Here is a 20,367-nt window from a genome sequence, read left to right on the forward strand (position 1 = left end):
GATGGGTTTTTTGGTCGAATCGACACACCGGGAGTCGAGACCCGCTGATAGGGCGAAACATGGGAAAACGCCTGCAAGGTTGGCCCGCTGATAGGGCGAAAAAAAAAACGATCAAGGGTCCTTGGGGCCGGCGAGGCATAGAAACGTACTATGTAGGTCAGTGCGCTCGCCGGGGGAGTTCCTGTGAGCTTCCATGGACGTTCGTTCGGGGCGCCATTAGTAGTTTGCTTGGCATGTGTAGCCTGTCAGCAGACCGAACGCTTCTGCTGCACTAACACTACTAGCAGTAATAGCACGTAGCAGTCAATATCGGCGGTTGAATCATGGCTTGCTTCTCAGCGAGGCCTCACCTCTTACGCCTCTCGCCTCACACCTTCCAATACACCATCACACACCCGAGAAGTCGGTGCAGCGCCCCGCCCTGGAACCGGTCCAAAAAACATCTCAAAGAATCCTCCTAATTTCAGCCATCCAGCCAGTCAAGTTGTTAGGAACGCAAAAGGAAGAACAAGAACGACCGTCGGCAGGCAGCCGAGCAAGACTCATTGCGCACGGACACTTGCGTTTTTTGGACTTTGTGACACGGGGGTGATGATGATGATGCTTTTCGTAACATGATCCCACAATAGGCGTCTTTGGCCGTGAGAAAGACAATAGTTGCGTAAGAGGAAAAAAAAGTATCAAAATGGGATCCCTGTAAAGATGGGCTCCATGTTAGCGTCGAGAAAAGGTAGCGAAATTGAGTCTCATTGTAAAGTTTCAAGATTCAAGGCAATTGGGAGTCAAGACAGCTGGGGGCTGTGTATCTGACCTTACTGCTGAAAACCACAGGCAACAAAACCAACTCCCAAAACCTCCAGTCACGAGCGCCAGGCGAGACGAGAATGGCAGTGCCCCAGGCCATGGCCTCAGCTCTTCCAAACGCAGCCAAAACTCAAGTAAGAGCCTCAGAGCCTCAGACTCCCAGGCAGGCCACCAGGCCACACCAAGGCAGCAGCTGCTGCTCCATATTCCCAAGCAGAAATAGCCCCGGCTCTGGATACCTGAGCGAGACCAAAGTGGAGCTGTCGGAGGTGGCCGCTGGGCCTATAAGCAGCAGCGCTTACTTTTGTATGGTGAGCGGTAGCCTTACCTTTAACTGTGCCCTTGCAAAGTCCTAGTTCAGGCAAATAAAGGACAGACAAGGCAGATCGCAAAGTCAATAGTGTCGTTTGGTTTAACTAGAAAATAGGACCTGGCAACAATGCAGTACTAGCAAGACTGGGCAGTTCCCAGTTTCTAAAGGAGCCGTTGAGGGCCAGCATTCTCCACAGTCACATGTTTGGCTGCCAAATCCCGCATTCCAGGACGGGCCGCTGCTTGGTACCTTGATTTTTTGTTTGTTTTGTTTCACTTGACGTCATGCACAAAGTACATCATCAACCAAACTGGAAGTGCAAGTTGCATCGCGATGCTGCAGAAGCTAAAGAGAACCAGGGAGAGCTGCGACTATCCGCTGCAGCTCTCCCTCGTCACACTCTCTTGTCTTTTCCTTCTCTCATTTACTCACTGACACACGCACTCACTCTGTGATTGACTGAGGCTGAAAGAAGACGCTCCTCCCGACTTTCTGGATCTCTCTGCGCACACTCCCTCCTGAAAATTCGAGGCTGCAAGGGAACTATTGATTGATACATTGTTGCATCATCTAAAACTTTGCCCAGACTTTGTTTCTTGTGAAAAGGAGGGAAAGAAAAAAGACACTCAGTTGGTCTAAGCTCACACCTCGCCCTGCTTTCATTTATCGCCTATCGAAGGATTCAAGCCTCGATTTTCAGTTTATAACCCAAAAACGCAAGTCGCCGAGCGGAATAATCACAATAATAAGCCGGCGACATGACTCGTTCCAGCCTCTCCATTACCTATTTCGCATTTACGGCGCTTCACTTTGTCTGCTTTGCGCTTGCAATCACCGTCTGCGGCCTGTACGGCACCGACCTGCAGCGGGCCAAGAAGTTTGACGACTATACCAGCTCCAAATGGGTAAGAAAATGTCTATGGCGTCACACAAATGAGTAATTTGATGGAGGAGCAATGCATGAAGCACGCTGTGTCTGCATGCAATTGCATCAAAGGATCACCACCGAGAAAGAATCCAAAAAGGGGCAATAAAAAGAAACCAAGCTGATTCTCGTCTTCATCACAGGTCTATGCCGTCGTAGTCGGCGCTTTGTCGGCAGCTACATGCGCCATCTACTTTATTCCCTTCATCATTGAGGCTGGCAGCATCTTTGTTGCCTCGTGGGATGCAATCCTCTTTGTCCTGTGGATTACCCTCTTCGGTGTCTTTGGCAAGGTACGTCTTATTCTGTTTAGCCTCCTATGTGTTGCACAGAAGCATACCCAAGGGGAGGAAAGAGGCAAAGACAAAAGACTGCTGTGCTACTGTCGTTTCCGCAATACTGACATGTCAACTCGCACAGCTGTACATTGACGAGAATGCCCATGGCAACGGCAACATTGAGCGCATGAAGCACGCCGTCTGGGTCGATCTCACCAGCGCACTGCTCTGGCTGATCGCAACCGTTGCCACTCTCGCCTACTGGTGGAAGCATCGCAACACTCGTTCCATGTTTACTGGCCGCGCCAAAGTCTAGAGACCCTTTGCGCGCCAAAATGCTGTTAAGCGAGGCAGGTGATGGGCACACCTATACCTATCATGCCCAATCTTACCCGCAAACGGCATGAGGGGCGTCCATCTGCGGCAATTTTAGCGACTTTTCGACGGGATATCTGTTATATGTTGAAGATGATGCGGGTAAAATGGACAAGGGAAGAAAGGAGAAAAATAATTACTACATAATGATATGATACCCCCTCTGGTTCGTTTGGGAAAGTAGTAGGACGTGGGGAAAGGACATGGATATGAGACAAAGGAGATTCACACGAGGGACTTGGACCCCATATGAGAGTAGATGTAACATGGATGGACGGATGGAAAGAAGCAAAGGCCTCATACATAGGCTTGTTACTTCGTTCATAGAATAATCAACCTGTTTTCTCAGCTTGGGGCCTTTGGCAACATCTCACGAGTGTCTCCATAGCGTGCTTTCATGACACGCTACAAATGCTACCACTAGTAGCATGTCCCTTCCTCCCATACTGCGGTTGGTTGGTGTGGAGAAAAGTATCAGTCCCAGTAGCGTGCAAGTATTTATCATCTATCATCCATCATCGTCAGAATACGCGCGACGGGATGGCAACGTGGACACACGATATGCCGCCAAGAGTCAAACAGGCAAGATACAACGCCAAACTTCAGCTCTCTTTGGCTCAGCAGCTCTAGTCTCACGGACAAGGTTGCCGAGAGACCCATCTCCGGGATTTCCCCAGACGGCGGAGGGGACCAAAGCAGCGCTCTGACTCGACCGCTGAGGCAGCACGAGATCCGGTGATGGCGTTGCACCCAAAGTGGTGCCCGACCATATGCCTCAGATTAACATTGCATGTGGTTGCCGCCGACTACTAGCAGCAGAATATAATTTGTAACCTAGTGTAGTAGAGAGGCTTTGTCGAAAAAAGGAGAAAAGTGAAGCATGACAGCGCTTACGAATCCAATTATGATAGAATACACGAGTAAGAGACAGAGGCGTCTCCCTTTCGGAGAAGATGTTCCACACGGGCTTGGGGCTTATCCCCCCTTTGGACTGATAGCTAGCCACTGATCGGCAGAGAGGCAACGCGCTACTGCGGTTTTATCGGAAGGGAAAAAAGAGACAAAGAATATGACCAAAGAAATAAATCCAGGGTATTGAGAAAAAAAAATTGAGGCCAATGTGACGTCAAAAGCTGCCCAACGTCGTCGCCTCATTATTTTTCCTATCTCATATTTTTTCTCGTCTTTTTTTGGTGCTACCCGATTTGTTCGGGTTGTTTCTCCATCATGCACTCGTTGATTTGCTACTCTCAATTATCTGTCTGATAAAAGCAAACAAAGCCAAAACTAATGGTGGAAAACGAATACCTACTTGCTCGCTGTTGAACGAATCGAGAACTGATAAATCCCCACATCCCGGCATAACACTGACGCTTCCTTCATGTGGGGTGACGTGGTGGGCGTCACCGGTGCAGCTGCTAGCATTCGACCTACCACGGAGATATATTTCCAGGACACAAACACCAGACGGCTTCTTGTCTTTTTTTGTTAGCTGGCGTTTACAGAGACTAAGAAGCGAGCAAATGTTCGCTTGCCGTCCCAGCAGAGCGGAGCCTAGATACTAGCATTTTGTGTTCTATGCTCTGTGTATGTATGTCCAGCTAGCCTGCTGTGGCGTAAAACAAGCTGCAACAAGGTCTTAGGGGCTTGCATGGAAGTTGTAAAAGCCCCCCGATCCTCCATGTCAGCGGGGAATTTGTAGAGACCGATGAGTCTTTGATCAGGGGCATATGTGTCGAAGAGAGCAGTCCAAACAGCCATAGCATGGCATGATGCAAAAGCTCGCTCACCGGCCGCACGCACGTTTAGGCTAGTAAGAGCAAAAAAGCCCCCCCCGTAACATGATGGCGCACTTTGTACTCGTACTTCCGAGTCAGCGGACTTGTGTGATGGGTGTGCATCTGGTCTCTTTTGTCACACCACCCATGAGGAGAGACAATAACAATTAGGTCAGTAGTACGGGGTAGCGACAGTACATTTTCGTGCTGTGTAACGAGGAGCGGCGTGTGTTGGGTAGTAGAAGATGGCAAAAGATGGGCACAACCACCAGCAAAGCAAGCTAGCTAATTATGCACAAAAATATAGAAGAGGAAAAGAAGAAGAAGAAGAGGATGTGAGTTTGAGACATGGAGCCGATCATTTAGTGCCCATCTCTTTTTGAGTGTGCCTCAATGTCTCGCCCATCCCATCTTTACTCGTATGTACATGCAAACTGTGCGTGTTGTGTCTCATGAGACAGCTGATCTATCCAGACCCCTCAATTTGATCTGAGCTATAGGAATTTCAAAATAGATACGGAGTAGTCAATATTTGAATACGCGATAAGGAGAGCAAAGGCGAATTCCCCAAACCTCGGGCTGGGAACCTTTTGCGTTGTCCTCGGCTTGGCAGCATCACGACTCGCCGCCCAGTGGCTTGCGGCCTTGCACTGGGTACGGCCTGCATGTGTTGTACCACTCTGTACACCCGTGATTTTTTTGCATTAAATTTCAAGTAATAACGGGACATCATGCCGTTAAGCAGCAATTGTCGCCACCAGTAACCGAGCCATGAGATGGGGCTCTGGTGTTGAAATTTCAGTTCTCGACTTGCAAAAGTGTGGAGAGAATGGGAATCGGTCGCCTTCCGCGTGTGTCTAGATTGAGGAAACCCAATTGCAAAGGGGAAAGAAAAGTGGATGAGAACAGACGTGTTCAACAAGCTGAGGCAAGAAAAGCGAGCCACTCGTTTGCTGTTATCATGTAATATACGCAGTGGGGGAAGAGACGGACGCAGCCATTCGCGGTGTAAGCTGAATGTACTTCGTACTCGTACTCAACCACAAGTGAGTGGGTTTGCACATCGTGATCAAAAATCTAATCAAACGAAAACAATGTACCGAGATGGAAGAGGCACAGGCGAAAAGGCAAGGTACGGCGCTGTAGTCACGAAAAAAGAAACGGGAGAGAAGTGGCCTCATCTGCTCCATCTCCTGTACCATTCTCGCATCACAAACTCCACCCTGGAATTCAAAGTTGGTGCTCCCTTCCTTGCTCCATACAGACAGCGTACAGTAGCACATCTTTCCGTTTTTTGTCAACTTTCAGCCATTGATATATCAATTTTTTGAGGTGCCGTTGATCTTGAGTGCCATTGTACTACGGCTCGTTTGAAGTAGCTTCCTGTACATCATCGCAGGGAGGTAGCATCCTCGGCCGCTTGGCCTGCGATAAGGCTGCGAGGACAGGCACCAGGATGGTACGAGGAGACACGCTCTCACGCATGTACCTGTACAGGGGCAATCCCCGTTGCATGAATTAGCATCAAGGTATGCCGCTTGTCACTTTTTGAGTTCCATCTAGGTACCTAAACTTTGCAATCGCTCAGGAGAACAGGCCGCTTCGTCCGTGACAGTTCGGCACCCAGAGTCAGATTGACTTTTCTTGGATCGCGCTCGGAAAGTCTCCTTGGCCTTGCCGGCACAAGGTACCACTGTTCTGCGTCCACAAGAATGCAGTACATGCTGCAGAATTAGGGGACCTCCATCCCTGGGCCGTCGTCAGCTCGCTTAGCCCAAGGGTCCCAAAGTTTCCGTCGTCTCTCATTCGTACCTGTACAAAACCAACGCAGATGCCGCAGGATTGTCGATCAGCAGCAGCACCGTCACTTTTGTTGAGACCGGGCATCCTCTCGGTGAGGAGAGAGGCGCCTCTGAAAATAAAAATAAAATCAAAGTGCAGCCAATGGCTTTTTTTCTTGTCGTTTTTTCGGAAGGAATCCATCTCCATGTCGACATCAGAGCCCCCCTGGTCAGCCAATGACGAGGAGGCCATCCGCAGAGCCCGCCACGTCCATCAGAGGCGGTGGACAAACGGGTGCTTGGCAAGTACTACTCTGTAGATACGGGAAGACGTCAATTGAAACACAAGAAGAGAACAGCCTCCGTAGAAATAAGCTGCTATACAGTACAAGCAAGGATGCAAATGAGACTCAACCCGGGAGGCCGGCTTGGCGATCCAACGCTGGCCGCCCGCAACGGTTAGCAAATAACGGGATTTGATGCATCAAAAAATGATACCATAACATTAGCCGTCCATCGGTACACCTTGGGAGTTCATCTGTACCTTGTGCCACCTTTTTCCACCTTGGGGACCAGGAAACGAAAGTACATGTAGTGTTGGCCACCTACACCGCACCGCACTCGCAAACTCACGCCCACGCAGCTGCTTTTCCCATCTGCCCACTTAGAATAGCGAGCTCATGGCAAAGAACGAACCAGAAAAAAAAGAAGCCCAAACCGCCAGAGCCCAAAAGCCAAATACCCTCTTTTCCCGCTCCAGCGATAGGCCCATTCGCTCCCATCTGCTCTCTCTCGGCCCCAGGACCCGAAAAGCCAAAACGAAAGCTGCAAGTAGCCACCGCGAGAGCTCCACCGCGCGCAACTCAACTGGCAAACGTTTAGTGGCCCTTTTTTGGCTCACCCAGCAAATGGCACCTTGAGGGGAGCCATTCTGTACGTTTCACAACAGCAAGGCCCCTCCCCCCCTTGTTCGGCCTGTACTGTGTGCTGCTGGGAATTTGAATTCGTGGACGGCCAGCAGAGGCGTGTGTGAGTGTCCGAGTACGGTGCGGTGGCTGTCTGTCGTACTGCTGGCTGTCCTCTCTCTTTTCTCACTCATATTCCCTCCTCTCCCCCTTCTCCTCTCTCTTTGTCGTAAAGTAGTACGGAGTACAAGTGTGCTACTTTACTCCCAAGGAGGCGTCAGGTCGAATTGCAAGCATCGCACCCTATTTGCTCTTGTACCCTACCCAGTGGGCTCATTCTCCCTGGGTTCCTGATACTACCTACTTTTTTACCGTACCTCTTTTTTGTCTGGCTCTCCCATCTTCTTAGACCTATTTATCCCCTCCCCCCCGGGATCTCAGGACCTGTTCCGCGCTGGTGCAACAACAAGAAGCTTGCTGCCTTTGCTCAGCATTTCTCATCCCGGCATCCTTACCTTGCCTAGGACTTTTCTCTCGTCCCTCAATTCAAAACATACGAGACGCCCGCTGCATCCCGAAACCTCGAATCTCTCTTCCCTTCTTTTACTGTCCTTTCGCTTGCTCATCATTTCCTTCGCCACTCATCACCTAGCATTCGGCATTCTGTATTCTTATCTTACTAAAGCTGTTTCTTACCGTCATTTTTAACCGCAGCTCACAGCCAACCATTTTTCCTGGCTGCCTGTCCCTTTTGACCCCTTGACATTTCTTCTATCGGGTCAATTGCTCATCCGTCCTCTCATCTTTGACTTCATTTCCTCCGACAACTCTATTTCTTCAGTCATATTTTACAATTGCCGGGCTTAACCCCGCAAAGAGTATATATCAAACGACTTCTCTTCTCTGGCGACACAACAAAAAGTCGCAGCTTACGGGGGCTTGATCCGTGTCTTGCCTTCTCTCTAGCGACAAGAGACAAAACCTGCGCAAACTGACTTGGGGCTCGCTCTCTCTTCTTGTCTTTTTCTTCTCCACGCCATCCGCCGTCTGAATGGGAAGCTTGGACAACTGGAGCTCCGACGAGGGCGACGGCCCCAGAGACAGAACTCCCCGGTCCCATAGACCCAGCTACCAGACGCCGCGGCGTAGCATGAACCGTTCAGTGTCCATCTTATCCAACCTCTCTGAAATGTCTGCGTCGGTCACCTTTGGCGCTCAATGGTACCGAAACGACTCGGACAGGTTTGGTCACCGGTCATCTGACCATCGGGCCCCGAGGACGAGGACTTCCTATCGCGACATTGACGACGACTGGTCTGACGAGCCTTATGACGAGAGGGACCCTCTTGAGAGGGCCTCGGGCTCCGACAATGACGAGAGCAAGCACAAAGTCAAGCGGCGGCAATCTACGAGTAAGTGAAGACATGACAAACTGTTTTGCCCCATCTCTTTTAGTCTTTCTCTCTGTTCCTGATTTCCACTTTCTGCGAATCGTTTCGTCATTCATCTCTTCTTGACCAATTCTTCACACTTCTTTTTCGTCCAATTGTTTTCGTGATTTACTCTCAATCTTTTTTCACTGTGTTGCCATACCACGGACTATTCGGGGATTTTTATTTCCCCCTTCCTCTAGTCATGTCTCGGCTGGTTATATCCGGAAGCGACCCAGCACTGAGAAACAAAAATGACGACAGGTCAATCCACAAAAATCTATACCATAGTTGGCGCTTAGGCCCGTCTGTCAAAAATCCCCACAGGAACCACAGGAGAACCATCGCGGGGTACCCGGAGAAAGTCCATCATCTTGCATGAGGCGGCGGCTCCAACTAGGCGGTTTCCACCAGCACGCGACCATGCCAGCCCGGCTTTATGTGGACTTTCTAGCTGCCACTATTCCCGTTGTTATATCGGATCTTCTTTTGCTCGCCTATAAATTCATGTGAATAGTTTCTTGGGGGGTTCTACCAGTGTCGATCTCCCTTTTATTTTCTCCTATCAGAATTATTATTTACCCCTCTCCGCTTTTATCAAACCCTACCGCTATTTAAACCATTCTTCTTCCTCTTCACCTTCTTTTCTTTTTCTGACAGCTTCGCCAATAGATGTTGATGTAGATACTGGCGCTGGATCCAGCTCTTCTGCGTCTACCGGGAGCCGCCCTATTGCCATCCCAAGATCGAGGCAAAATAGCGTTGCCTCTGCCATCACGATACCAGAAGCCCTATCTGCTAGAGGCGAAAGGCAAGGGTGAGTATCATAGGATCATTATAATCTCCTTATCAGCCCTAACGTGTTGTTAATCGTAGTGGCTATTTCCCCTTTCACGAGGATCCCAAAACTCGTGTGCGACACAGTCATCCATTCTACTACGAAATGAAGAGCCAAGACATCTCTGTTCCTTCGCCCGAGGATGTGGATACGGGCGCGGATGCGGATGTGGATATGCCCAAGCCCAAGTCTCAATATGAGCTGTCCAGCTCCACACAGGACGATTCATACGGCTTCCTAAGCGACGATGAAGACAGCGAGCCTTTTATCTCTGCGTCGATGGGGAAATATTACCCCCAGGTCTATGAAAGGCGCCAGGCCCTGAAGAAAGGTATTGCCGTGCCAGCTATGCCTACAGCGGGCAGCAGCAAGCCGTCTGGTAGCAAATCTACGGCTTCCAAGCCTCACAAGCGTCGACCACGGCCTCGGACTCCCGTCATCGTCCCCAGGCTTACAGCTACCACCGAATCCATCCCACCTTTTCAGCTGGAGTCGGCGGAGTAGCGGCATTCTAAAAACATTTTGAGGCTGGCTGAAGCGACTAAAGTTTGTCATTGGATTCATATGCGCCAGGATAGGGCATGGCAATTACAGACATAGATTTTTTGGACTTTTTTGGACTATTTTTTTCGGGATAATTTTTGGATAGAGCCATTAGCATTGCGGGGAGTGTTTGGAATTTGGCATTTGGAATTGGATATGGGAAACGAAACGATTACCTACATATACACACAGCTTACTCGGGATGGAACCCGCTGATGAAGTAGCTGACTGATGAAATAAATACATTTAAAGAATTTCTTTCTTTTCTTCTAATCAGGATTGTAATGCTCCTTGTTTAACCATAACATGATCTAATCAATGTATATTGAATACACTTGGGTTGCAAAAAAAGCTAGATGAGCGGATGACATTTCAGAGCGATTTTACGGACTTTACACAAGTTGCTGAAAAGTGCTTCTTTTAACATAATTTTTTTTCAAAATGTTATGAATGTAACACAGTTTTCTTTTCAAGCAAGTATATCGTATATCTATCATGCTAAATTTTTCAATGAATGCGAATTTGCCTGGAGCAGTAGATGCGGCAAGTAGTATTTCAAATCATCAAACTAAGACTCGCGAAGCGCCTCATAAAATGCCTACAGTAGCATACAAAATACTTAATTTTAACGTATATTGCGCTGCGTCTATGGCGGGAATTTGCATAATACAATAGAAATGTAATGTAAGTATATAATTTACGTGGGGAAATACAACTTGCATAATTATTTCTATGTATAAATTTGGATGAAATATTGGTGTTTTTGCTATGTAGCTGCAAGTTTAGCTGGCTGCGAAGACGTAGCCTACAAGAGACTTTTTTTTTTTTTTCATGGCACGCTATTACAGAGAGCAGTCCACTGTATTACAGCATCTGTATTTCAGCCACTTACTCCAGTATGTCTATTTTCAGCAAATTGCCATGATAGGTATACATACATGAGAAAAAGAGATTTAAGACTCCTTCAAAATATTGAAAATAATTATGTCTCACTTTATTTCCTAAGAATTTTTCTCTTCTTGTCTTTTTCATCACAGGCAAGGCGTATAAGCGGTGTTCTGGCTTTCCAAACTCTGGCGCAAAAAAATCAATCAACGGAGATCACGTGATCACGCGTCGCGTCTTCATCCTCCACCATATCGCTTCTAGCGCCACTGCATCACCAAATCGCGTCTCGCTACAATACTGTCCCGCTCATGTCTCGCTATCAATGACGATAGCTTTCCCCAGCTTCTTTCCGAAGAGTTGCGGCCGCTTTTCGAGAGAATAAAATCAAACAGGTTCTCATCTCTTCATAACATCACTTCTCGCCCATTCGCCTTGGTTTTCCTTCTCAGCTGCCTCTATGCATTCTTCGAGTTCTTCGTCTCTGCATCCGCATTTCTCTCAGCAGCTGTATCTACCTCACTATCTATTTCGGTCGACGGATTTATCTCCAGCTTCTTACTCTGGTCTTCCTCCCTCCAATCTTTTCACTTCAATAGAACCCAGCATTTCACGTCACATACCACGCAATGTATCGCCCGAGAAAAAACGCTGGCCCGGCTGATCGCCTTGAGATTTCTTCGTCTCCAGAACCTCAACAACCTACCTCTCCGCCCACTAGAGGTGATGAACAAGCGAATGCCCAAGCCACTTCACAACCTGCGTTTCGTCCAGTCAGACGCAACAAACGGCCTGGCTTGATTTCTATATCAAGTGCTCAAGCTGCTCACCCCACCAATCGCCCAGGTAAAAGCGTTGCACAACCCAGCCTATCTTCTATACCGACTGCTCAAGCTGTCCAGCCTACCTTTCGCCCTGCGAGAAGTGTTGCCCAGCCTGAACTATCTTCTATACCATCAGCTCAAGCTGCTCAGCCTGCCTTTCGCCAACCTAGGACCGTCTCACAGCCTAGCCTGTCTTCTATATCCACGGCCCAAGCTCCTCAGCCTGCGTTTCGCTCAGTTAGAAGCGCTGCACCACCTTATTCATCATCCACATCAGCTACTCAAACTACTCAGTGGCCTATACCTCACTCATACAGAAGTGTTGGAGTACAGGTCAATTTGACCCCTCCTCCAGCCCCCCCGCCAGCGGTGAAAGCAAGCAGACCAGCCGTTACAGCAACGCCTCGACGTGCTCCATTTCGTCCTTTGACAAAAAGCACTGCATTGGGGCATACGCCTGATACGGCGACAAACATACCCGAAACAACAATAGCTACGCCTGTTACGGCGACGGATGCGCCTGCAACTGCTCCTATCCATGAGTTTATATGCCTTTACAGCCACGATCTCCGCCGCAAGCAAAAGAGATGGCAAGATGGTACCCTGAGATTTCATACGTTTAATCAGAAATTCATGGTATATGATGAAAATGGGGTCTATGTTGGCGAGGGACACTGGCAGGGAGATGTAAATGATTTCCAGGAGGGCCTCGAGATCAAGCTGGATCGACCCATGGCATGTCTACAAGTTATGGAGTGCACAGGGACAAAGGAGCAGGACCTTTCCCAGGTCTTGGGTAAGCGTGTGAGGGAGGTTGAGGAGAGGCGGGCTGCAAGGGCTCCGGCGAAGAGGAATAGAGAGATTGCAGCGCCAGTAGAGATTGCACCAGAAGAGGCACCAGAAGAGGCACTAGAAGAGGCACTAGAAGAGGAACCAGAAGAGGAGCCTGCTACTGTAATCCCCCTAACGCCTCCTAGGAATATGGGAGCCCGAAGTGCCTCTGCTGCCACAATTCCTCCACCACCTTCTAGGAATATGGGAGGTGCCTCTACTACTGCGATCCCTCCACCACCTTCTAGGAATGTGAGAGGTGCCGCCACTGCTGCAATCCATCTAGTGCCTCCCAAAAATATGGGAGCATGGAGTAAGCATGCAGAAGATCTGCTGGGAAGGGGCCGGCCGATACGTAGATAGTTTTTTTTAATGATATAAATGGCCCAATACTACCCCCCACGCCTGCGTGAGACATTCTATGAGGTACTTTACGAGGCGTGAGATTGGTGTTTTACAAGTGCGAGAAAAATATTTCACGAAATCAAATGATACATTTTATAAAATATGTATCATAATGGATAAGAGCTATATAAAATATCATTTAGATTATACTCGCTTCATTTGTACTTACTGTATCCCACTTTTTATCTCACTTTGCTTCACTTATTCTAATTTTATTTTATTTTTGTCTCACTATTATGCCACCTATCATCTCTTCCTCGCTCTCTTTTTTGTTCAATTATATATACATATATCTATGTGAATAATATTTTATTGTATTCTTCACTTCCTCTTCCAATCTCCTCACTCGACTCTTCTCTATTTCCGGGGTCCGCGGGACCTGCTGTCATGCTTATCGTATTTCGTATCAAGTACGCACTCTTGATAAACGTTGCATGCCTAAGTAGGTAATGCGCCGCCAGTTGCTAGTGCATGCCGGGTTTTTTAGTCTTTGGTGGGGCGATCTAAGCCATCTCGAGCTCGCCGAAAGAAAAAATCGGACCCTCGGGCCATGTTTGATTAGCCTCAGCCGCGTGCCGGGATGATTTGATGGGTCGCTACTGCAAGTCAGTTGGATAGGGATTCTTTCTCATTCAGACGTTTGAGAGGTCTCGAGACGAGGCTGGTCCCTTTGAATCTCTAATTTCGGTACTGGTTGATGGAGAGAGTAAATAAGACTCAGCCCTAAGCTGAAATAGGATATAGACGAATATATACCGCTCTCACTTTGACATGCCGCTGTCAAAGTGGGGTGCTATGAATGAATTCTATGTGCTTTATAAAGCAATGCAACGTGACTTGAGTTTCAAAGCAGTCAATTGAATTCTCAAGTTGAAATGAAAATATCAAGAGTAATGAATCAATACTGAATTATTCATCTCACTTTGAATACATTTTAGAAACAATGATGAGATTCGCTCAATCCCAAAGACCTAGCTGGTTGGTGAGTAGTGAAATGCCCTAAGTGTTACCCTACAACCAGTGTCATATGGAACAGGATTCTACAGTGCATCCGATCCTTGTTGTTGTCACGAGGCATGTAGTAGTACCGCCGAGGCCAAGACTTAGAAGGATTATACTACATCTAATCCAATTAGTATTACATGCGTGTAATGGGTGCACCTAAGATGTGCTTGCCCAACAACCGGAAGCTGAGAGCAAATGTCACAAAGCGCCCCAAAACAACGAGTAAACCAAGCAAGCAGGATTGCAGACGAGCGGGAGCCAAGTCAACTTTATCTGCTCGCCTACCAGATCTCGAAAGCCACTTCGCCTCAGCAATTGGTTGGCCTGCACTTGGGGCCAGTCCCTTGTCTGGCTGCATGAGCGTCGCGAATCTCGATAGCAGTACGGAGTATTTATCCAGACACTACCACTTAGCATTGCCAGCACCGCCCACTTGCACCGACACTAAAATGACTCTTAAATTTTCTGCATCGTGGAGTCTGGGGTACCTGTGACTGTGCTCACCGGAGGCCGTCACAGACGAGATTGAGGCGCAGAGACGGCTCGTAGCGGGTGAGAAAATATAAAAGTTTGTGTGCCCCGTGGATTCATTCCCCCAAGCCATCGTCGATGTCCGCGACCCATTTGCCTGTGAGCCTAGTATTAGTGATAGTGCTCTACTCGGGCACCTCCATAGTCTCTGCGTGTTCCTAGGCTTCTGAAGGACTGAAACGTCTCCGCCACAAGTCCAATTTTTTCCCGAAAAAGGGAACTTTTTCAATGCCCCCAGGTTGAGTCACCCGCATCGTTCCAGGCCACGCCATTGGCCAATCACTGCTGCTAAGCTCTCGCCGAAGCTCCATCTTCGACGGTGCATCAGGTGGGGAGATTGGGCCAATCATGACCACCATCTATGGAACCCCCGTCCTCATGGCAGTGCTTGATTGGCCTGCTGAGCCCCCAAAGGCGCCTTACGCTAGGCCTGTTCCAGCACGCCGAAAGAGTCAGGATTGCGACTATCCCGCAAGGGCTGAGGAAAGGCCCAGGGCGCTGCTGGCTTCACTGAAATACCGTCATGACTCCCGGCCGGCGACGCCTGAGGAGCTCGTTTTCTCATCTCTTCCTTTACTTCTCTCTCTCTCACGAACTGTCTAGCACTTTGCTATCTTCGTATAGCCTTAGGCTGCCAGAACAATCAAAGAGTCTGAAGCATAGATTGGCTTTGTCTGATTTTCCTGCTTTCACCAAAGACTCCAGCGCGCCGGGACCCCCCTCTCCTCTCTCTTCGCACCCTTGGCGCTGCTGCGAACTCAATTTTAGCCTCAATCAATCAATCTCACATCTCACCTCCTCTCACTCATTCGTTCGAATATAAAAAAAAAAAAAAAAAAGAACGAATTGAAATTTAATCAATCAAACACACTCTCTCAAAACTGGCCGTCAAATTTAGTAAGTACCTAAGCAGAATCTGCAGCGTATCCGTGAGCTTACACTCCAAATGGCTGGCCAAACATCAACAACGTCCGACTTTCGCGGTAGAGCACCAAAGCGATCCTTACGACGTCCTCCTTAGTCTCTTTTATGACCTCTCTCCATAATTTCTCTAATTCGTCATTCAAACAATCTTCTGCAATGGCTCAATACCGCTCTGTCGCCCCCCTCCCCCAGGGCTTCTCAGTCTATCAGCCTCAACTCGGCGCTCAGCTTCAGTTCTTCCCTGCCCTCGGCTCGCAGGAACTCGATGACATGATCAACGCCTACATTCCTGGACCTGCTGCTCTCAAGGAAAAGCGGGCAACCATCTCGCTCGACTTTTTGGAGCACACACAGCTTACGGGCCAGACATTCAAGTTCTACCCCGTCTACTCAAGTAGTCCTGTCGCTGCCTCACCAGCCATCTCCACATCTTCCTTCAGCAACACATCTCCCGTCAACTCAACATGGGATTGGAGTCAAGCATCCGCATCTCCCGCAGTGTCTTCTCGATCTTCCAGTTCCAAGAGCCGCAAGGCCTCTCAGTACTCTACTCCTGATCTTTCGCACCTCCCTGGCATGAAAATCATGACAAAGGACGGTCAAGATGTCACAGATTCTGCTTCTCGAGGATCAAAGACAAAGGAGCAGCGTGATCACGCACACCTGATGCGCATCATCAAGGCTTGTGATAGCTGCAAGAGAAAGAAGATACGATGCGACCCCAGCCACAAGAAGCGATCAGCCGCTCAGACCCAGTCTCAGTCTGCCGTAAAACAAGCAAAGAAGGCACGCACAGTGGCGGCGGCAGCAGTGGCGGCAGTTGCAGGAGCACCACCACAGAAATCAACTTCTGCAGTGGCTTTATCCAGAGGGCAACACGACAATCCAGACATACCAATGTCTATGTTTGGCATCGATCCTACCTTTACATTTGCTGGCTTGGACAGCTTCGAGTCCATTGATCAGACATGCGAGTCATGGGAAGAATTTATCCAATACCCCGTGGACGTCGCCGATGAGAATTATGACTTCTTCCTTGATCCCGAAGGCTACCTTTCCTCCCAGTCTTCCGCTTCCTCTTCTTCTGCTTCGCCTCCCAAGGCCTTTACGCCTGCGTCGCAGCAAGATCTGCAGGCCTCATTTGGCCTCGAGGAACGCGAGGGAATGTCATCCGAATCGACATCACCAGAGTTACCATTCCTGCAAGACAATCACACTGGCCTCAACAACTACACCGACTTCAGCCTATTCTCGCCCTCATCAAGCTTCTCTGAGGATGACCGCATGCTTTCGATTTCGTCTTCGCGCACTCTAAGCCCGACCCAGCCTTCTGCATCAGAATCTGATTCATTTGGCGACGGCTTCGATGCTGAGGGCCATGGCTTTGCAACTGGCGGTAGCGGCTTAAGCGAGCTGGTCTCTCCATTGGAAGAGACTGACTTAGTCGCGGCTGCCAACACGAGCCTGCCGTGGTATGATCCGGGTTCCAGCCCAAGTGACTCTCGGGCACAAGACTCGCGAGCCGGCATAAGTATAACACGACCCGCAGGATGGGTGGGTGATGTTCGCATAGCGTACTCGCCGGGTGGCTCGGTACTTGTTACGGCAACATCCGCAGGTGGTACAGAAGTAATTGCGAACAGCGCAATTGCGAACAACGTACGTCTTTTAATTCTTGCCCTTTGCTTTCTTTTATTTCCAGTTGGACGTCGACTAATTTCCTCGGAAGGGACCACTTGCCCAACTAGATACTTCTCGACCTGGATCAATTGCCATTGCAATTGCCGGAAGGGTACGTTCCTACAACCACCAGCTAGAATGCAGAGCCGCAACTAACTTTCGAAAAAAGGATACATCAGCCGAAATTACTACGAGCCAAGCGACAAGCACTGCACTGCAGTTCGGCGGCGTACGTGTTCTCCCCCTTTTCATTCTGCTAGCTTGCGCAATGCGACTAACTTTAGAAAAAAGGAACCTCAAGATGAATTACAATCATATGGCCATTCGCCAACCGAACGTGGCAGACTCCGAAGTGTACGTCCCCGCTACAGAATCCATTCCCCTTAGCTAGCTTGCAAGACCCGCGACTAACTTTTGAAAAAAGGAAACACCAGTTGGTGATTCAGCTAGGTTGTTTGGCGAACAAACCGTCTTCCGAACAGTATGTCCAGACGCAGCCATGCTCTTCGCCGCCCTCTTGTCAACTGACATGAAGAAACAGGAAACAACGAGCGACCAAACCGCCTCGCCCTCTACGCTGGCGACCGCCGCGCACTATTCAGTCCAGTACTCGACGGGCTCGGTAGAGTCATCATCGATGGTACGCCCTGCTGCTGCACCTGTGAATTGCCTCACATCCCAGCTAACACGATTACTCTTGAAGGCCCGTACCGAATATATTGCAAACAATGGCATAAACCCCGAGGTCTCGCCCGGCGGCTTACAATTATCGTATGGCACTACGTCCGATGCTCAACTGCTTGGTTCAGTCGCGAATGCGACTGCCGGCGAAGATGCCAGGGCGGAGGGCTCACAAGTATCGTTTGCCACCATTCAAGAATGGCCACGCCTACCTGGTACAGGAGCATATGGTAATAGAGATAGCCAAACTGCTTTGCAGAACGGCGAGACCGAGAGCCACCAGCAACAAGCAGCACCTATGGCCGAGGACGGAATTCAACCAACCTCGCTGCTTCTCCTCCAGACAACGTCGCCCAAGCGTTCTGCTGCAAGCGACAACAGTACTGTGAACAGTACCGATTTTGGTATGAGGAGAAGCTTCAACAGGTGGATCGGTGTTCAGGCTCTTGCGCAGGCCGCTTCAGTGATACTGATCGGCATACTGGCTGCAACGATGTTTGCCGGCCTCACGGGATCTTCCGCAGAATTTTGCTTGGCCTCTGTGGTCACTGCCATGGGAGCATGCTTCCAACGTTTTGCGGTTGCCGCAAGCGGGCAGAAGCCTGCTGGAACGGTGCCATCGACAACGTCAAGTTCAAGATCCCAACCTTCAGTACTACGACGAGATTTTCGCCGCTTTACCTCCAACTTCTTCTCTTCTTCTTCTCTCCTGACTAGGGGCATGGCTTCGCGACGCAGCGTTGCCCCTTTGATAGGATAGAAACGATTGTTGCATATTGCAGCGAATGTTTCGCGAGAGATGCATGCTTTTAGGTCTAGATCCACGCATATTTTCTATAAGCCAGTTTGGCTAACGATACCCCCTTTGCGTGGAATGTGTGTGGCAAGTGGTGTCATACAACATTGGAGCAGGATTTTGATTTTCTTTCACCGATATGGTGTTTTATAGAATATAGCGTGCAAAGAAGCAGACTTGCTATTTGGCATAGTCACGAAGAATACAATACCGGGTCCGACAAGACCTGGAATTTTTTTAATAATTTTTATTTTCTCCTGATCGTGATAATTTGAATATTGTTGAACTTGCCATTTTATGTGCACTGTAATTTACAATGGCTGTGATTCTTTGCCATTGTTATACTGCCAGAGACAGTATCTAGCACTTTTTATCCCAAGTTCAGTATCGCTGATTCACAGCACGTCGTCTTACAGCACGTAGACCGCCCTGTACTGGGTTCCTGACTAGAGTGGCGTACAATAGAGTTGCTGCTTAGTCATCGCGTCCGATAGGCGCTAGCGCTTGATCAGTGACAGGGTCTGGCAGAAAATCAAACGCCAAAAAAAGCTTGGCCCCAAAACTTCATCACCTCACTGCGAGCCAGCCGTTACTTTAACCCATCCTTTCAACCCTGCTCCCCCACAGGTTTCTCTTCTTTTCAAATTCATTCGAGTTCGAAGCCATCTTGATTGCCGCTCGAGATATATCTTTGCGGTTTTTTTCTCTTAAAAATCCGTTAAAGTGTATTTTGCATCAGCAGTCGGATTTGAAAGGCTCTTCGAACTTGCATCTTGAATTTCTCTGTGCAAGGATAAATCAGCCACGGAGAATACGAGAAGCACTGGATAACCCTAACCTATCTGGAGCGAGTATCAAGGTGGGATACGAGTCCTTTCTATTACCCTATTCTGTCTCTCATTCTCTCTTCTTCCTCTTCTTCTTCTTCTTCTTCTTCTTCTTCTCTTAACTTTTGATAAAGGCATCTTGACTAACCAACACAACAGGTGCTTCTGCATTTTCCCATCCATCTACAGGGTGATGAAGCTCGCCCAGACACCAAACCTTCCCGTTATCGAAGAGGAGTCAGAAATCCTTCCTTTTGACCTTGAGGAGCCAGAACAGGGAGTTTTTGTTGCCCTTCTGCTCCTGTCTCTGCTTGAAATTTCAGACCTGCATGAGAAGTCATCTTGAAGTCTTTTCCACTTCCTTCTAGTCCATCTTTTGCCAACTCTCTTTCGAGCGGTCAAGAGGAGATAGAAAATAGGCTGCGGCTACGACTGAAGCGAGCAAGAGCATTTACGGTAAGCTGATGTATCCTCGCCATCTCCGATTTGGCTAACTCGATTAGATTTGATTTATCTTATTTCGCAGTTCATCACCACTCTTTTCAAAAGCTAAAGAACATCTGCCTAGGACGAGATCCTTTTGAAAGTTATACTGGTGAGGAGAACTATCTATTCTCAATCTCCCGCCTACCCTGCGCAAAAAGTGAAATAATGCAGCCTTTCTAACACTTTCATTCATCTCAGATCTACCCCATTTCATCTTGCACACATTCCGGCTACCTGGCAAATTCTATCGTCATAGATATACGCCTTTGACGCTATTCACCGCGTAATCAACTGTTCTTTCTTCTTTCTAGGCGAACAAGCGGTCTAGTTGTGAGGCGTTGTGAGAATTAAGGAAGGAGCCCTCCTTTAGCCTCCTCAAGGCAAAGCCACCGCCCATCTCTTCAGCACAACAGTTACAATTGTGTTCTTTGTTCCAAATATCTCTTCTTCTTTTCTAAATCAAAAGAAAAGAAGAGATTTATTTTTTCATTAATTCAAAAGAGGGGAAAATTCTCTCTTCAG

General features: G+C 48.6%; 6 protein-coding genes across 6 annotated transcripts; 4 read left to right on the forward strand and 2 right to left on the reverse strand.

Annotated features, from left to right (window-relative positions):
- The first annotated feature begins 1,518 nt into the window (after positions 1–1,518).
- On the forward strand, positions 1,519–2,880 carry GGI43DRAFT_61616 (uncharacterized protein). Its single transcript, XM_083210080.1, has 3 exons — positions 1,519–2,022; positions 2,186–2,335; positions 2,463–2,880. The coding sequence occupies exons 1-3, from the start codon at positions 1,876–1,878 to the stop codon at positions 2,634–2,636; spliced, it is 471 nt and encodes a 156-aa protein (XP_083060291.1). The 5' UTR covers positions 1,519–1,875; the 3' UTR covers positions 2,637–2,880.
- Positions 2,706–3,060, reverse strand: GGI43DRAFT_61439 (uncharacterized protein). The gene has a single exon (XM_083210079.1). It carries the CDS (start codon positions 2,998–3,000, stop codon positions 2,776–2,778), a length of 225 nt encoding a protein of 74 aa, XP_083060292.1. The 5' UTR covers positions 3,001–3,060; the 3' UTR covers positions 2,706–2,775.
- Positions 3,061–5,499: 2,439 nt separating this feature from the next.
- GGI43DRAFT_61923 (uncharacterized protein) lies at positions 5,500–6,702 on the reverse strand. The gene is made up of 3 exons (XM_083210081.1): positions 6,286–6,702; positions 6,041–6,222; positions 5,500–5,980 (listed from the first exon to the last, which is right to left on the reverse strand). Exons 1-3 carry the CDS (start codon positions 6,468–6,470, stop codon positions 5,793–5,795), a joined length of 555 nt encoding a protein of 184 aa, XP_083060293.1. The 5' UTR covers positions 6,471–6,702; the 3' UTR covers positions 5,500–5,792.
- A 1,508-nt stretch (positions 6,703–8,210) lies between these two features.
- On the forward strand, positions 8,211–9,931 carry GGI43DRAFT_384361 (uncharacterized protein; the record flags this gene model as incomplete). The annotated part of the gene is made up of 3 exons (XM_083203511.1): positions 8,211–8,571; positions 9,262–9,406; positions 9,466–9,931. The coding sequence occupies 3 exons, from the start codon at positions 8,211–8,213 to the stop codon at positions 9,929–9,931; spliced, it is 972 nt and encodes a 323-aa protein (XP_083060294.1).
- Positions 9,932–11,011: 1,080 nt separating this feature from the next.
- GGI43DRAFT_406657 (DNA helicase ZGRF1-like domain-containing protein) lies at positions 11,012–13,172 on the forward strand. The gene has a single exon (XM_083206153.1). It carries the CDS (start codon positions 11,485–11,487, stop codon positions 12,871–12,873), a length of 1,389 nt encoding a protein of 462 aa, XP_083060295.1. The 5' UTR covers positions 11,012–11,484; the 3' UTR covers positions 12,874–13,172.
- A 1,811-nt stretch (positions 13,173–14,983) lies between these two features.
- Positions 14,984–18,776, forward strand: GGI43DRAFT_406661 (Zn(II)2Cys6 transcription factor domain-containing protein). Its single transcript, XM_083206154.1, has 6 exons — positions 14,984–17,034; positions 17,105–17,167; positions 17,225–17,284; positions 17,347–17,409; positions 17,480–17,536; positions 17,597–18,776. Exons 1-6 carry the CDS (start codon positions 15,481–15,483, stop codon positions 18,494–18,496), a joined length of 2,697 nt encoding a protein of 898 aa, XP_083060296.1. The 5' UTR covers positions 14,984–15,480; the 3' UTR covers positions 18,497–18,776.
- Positions 18,777–20,367: the final 1,591 nt, after the last annotated feature.

The sequence above is a fragment of the Trichoderma evansii genome (assembly GCF_050947405.1).
Source record: "Trichoderma evansii strain SZMC 28006 chromosome Unknown GGI43scaffold_11, whole genome shotgun sequence".
NCBI lineage: Eukaryota > Fungi > Ascomycota > Sordariomycetes > Hypocreales > Hypocreaceae > Trichoderma > Trichoderma evansii.

What these genes read in the sequence shown, in the direction of transcription:
- GGI43DRAFT_61616 (XM_083210080.1), top strand. Translation starts at nt 1,876, where the DNA reads ATGACTCGTTCCAGCCTCTCCATTACCTATTTCGCATTTACGGCGCTT. An exon ending in ACTATACCAGCTCCAAATGG is followed by an intron (nt 2,023 to 2,185) that starts GTAAGAAAATGT and finishes TCTTCATCACAG; the next exon opens with GTCTATGCCGTCGTAGTCGG. An exon ending in TCTTCGGTGTCTTTGGCAAG is followed by an intron (nt 2,336 to 2,462) that starts GTACGTCTTATT and finishes CAACTCGCACAG; the next exon opens with CTGTACATTGACGAGAATGC.
- GGI43DRAFT_61439 (XM_083210079.1), bottom strand. Translation starts at nt 3,000, where the DNA reads ATGTATGAGGCCTTTGCTTCTTTCCATCCGTCCATCCATGTTACATCT.
- GGI43DRAFT_61923 (XM_083210081.1), bottom strand. Translation starts at nt 6,470, where the DNA reads ATGTCGACATGGAGATGGATTCCTTCCGAAAAAACGACAAGAAAAAAA. An exon ending in TCTGCGTTGGTTTTGTACAG is followed by an intron (nt 6,223 to 6,285) that starts GTACGAATGAGA and finishes ACGACGGCCCAG; the next exon opens with GGATGGAGGTCCCCTAATTC. An exon ending in TGAGCGATTGCAAAGTTTAG is followed by an intron (nt 5,981 to 6,040) that starts GTACCTAGATGG and finishes ATTCATGCAACG; the next exon opens with GGGATTGCCCCTGTACAGGT.
- GGI43DRAFT_406657 (XM_083206153.1), top strand. Translation starts at nt 11,485, where the DNA reads ATGTATCGCCCGAGAAAAAACGCTGGCCCGGCTGATCGCCTTGAGATT.
- GGI43DRAFT_406661 (XM_083206154.1), top strand. Translation starts at nt 15,481, where the DNA reads ATGACCTCTCTCCATAATTTCTCTAATTCGTCATTCAAACAATCTTCT. An exon ending in ACAGCGCAATTGCGAACAAC is followed by an intron (nt 17,035 to 17,104) that starts GTACGTCTTTTA and finishes TTTCCTCGGAAG; the next exon opens with GGACCACTTGCCCAACTAGA. An exon ending in AACAAACCGTCTTCCGAACA is followed by an intron (nt 17,537 to 17,596) that starts GTATGTCCAGAC and finishes ATGAAGAAACAG; the next exon opens with GAAACAACGAGCGACCAAAC.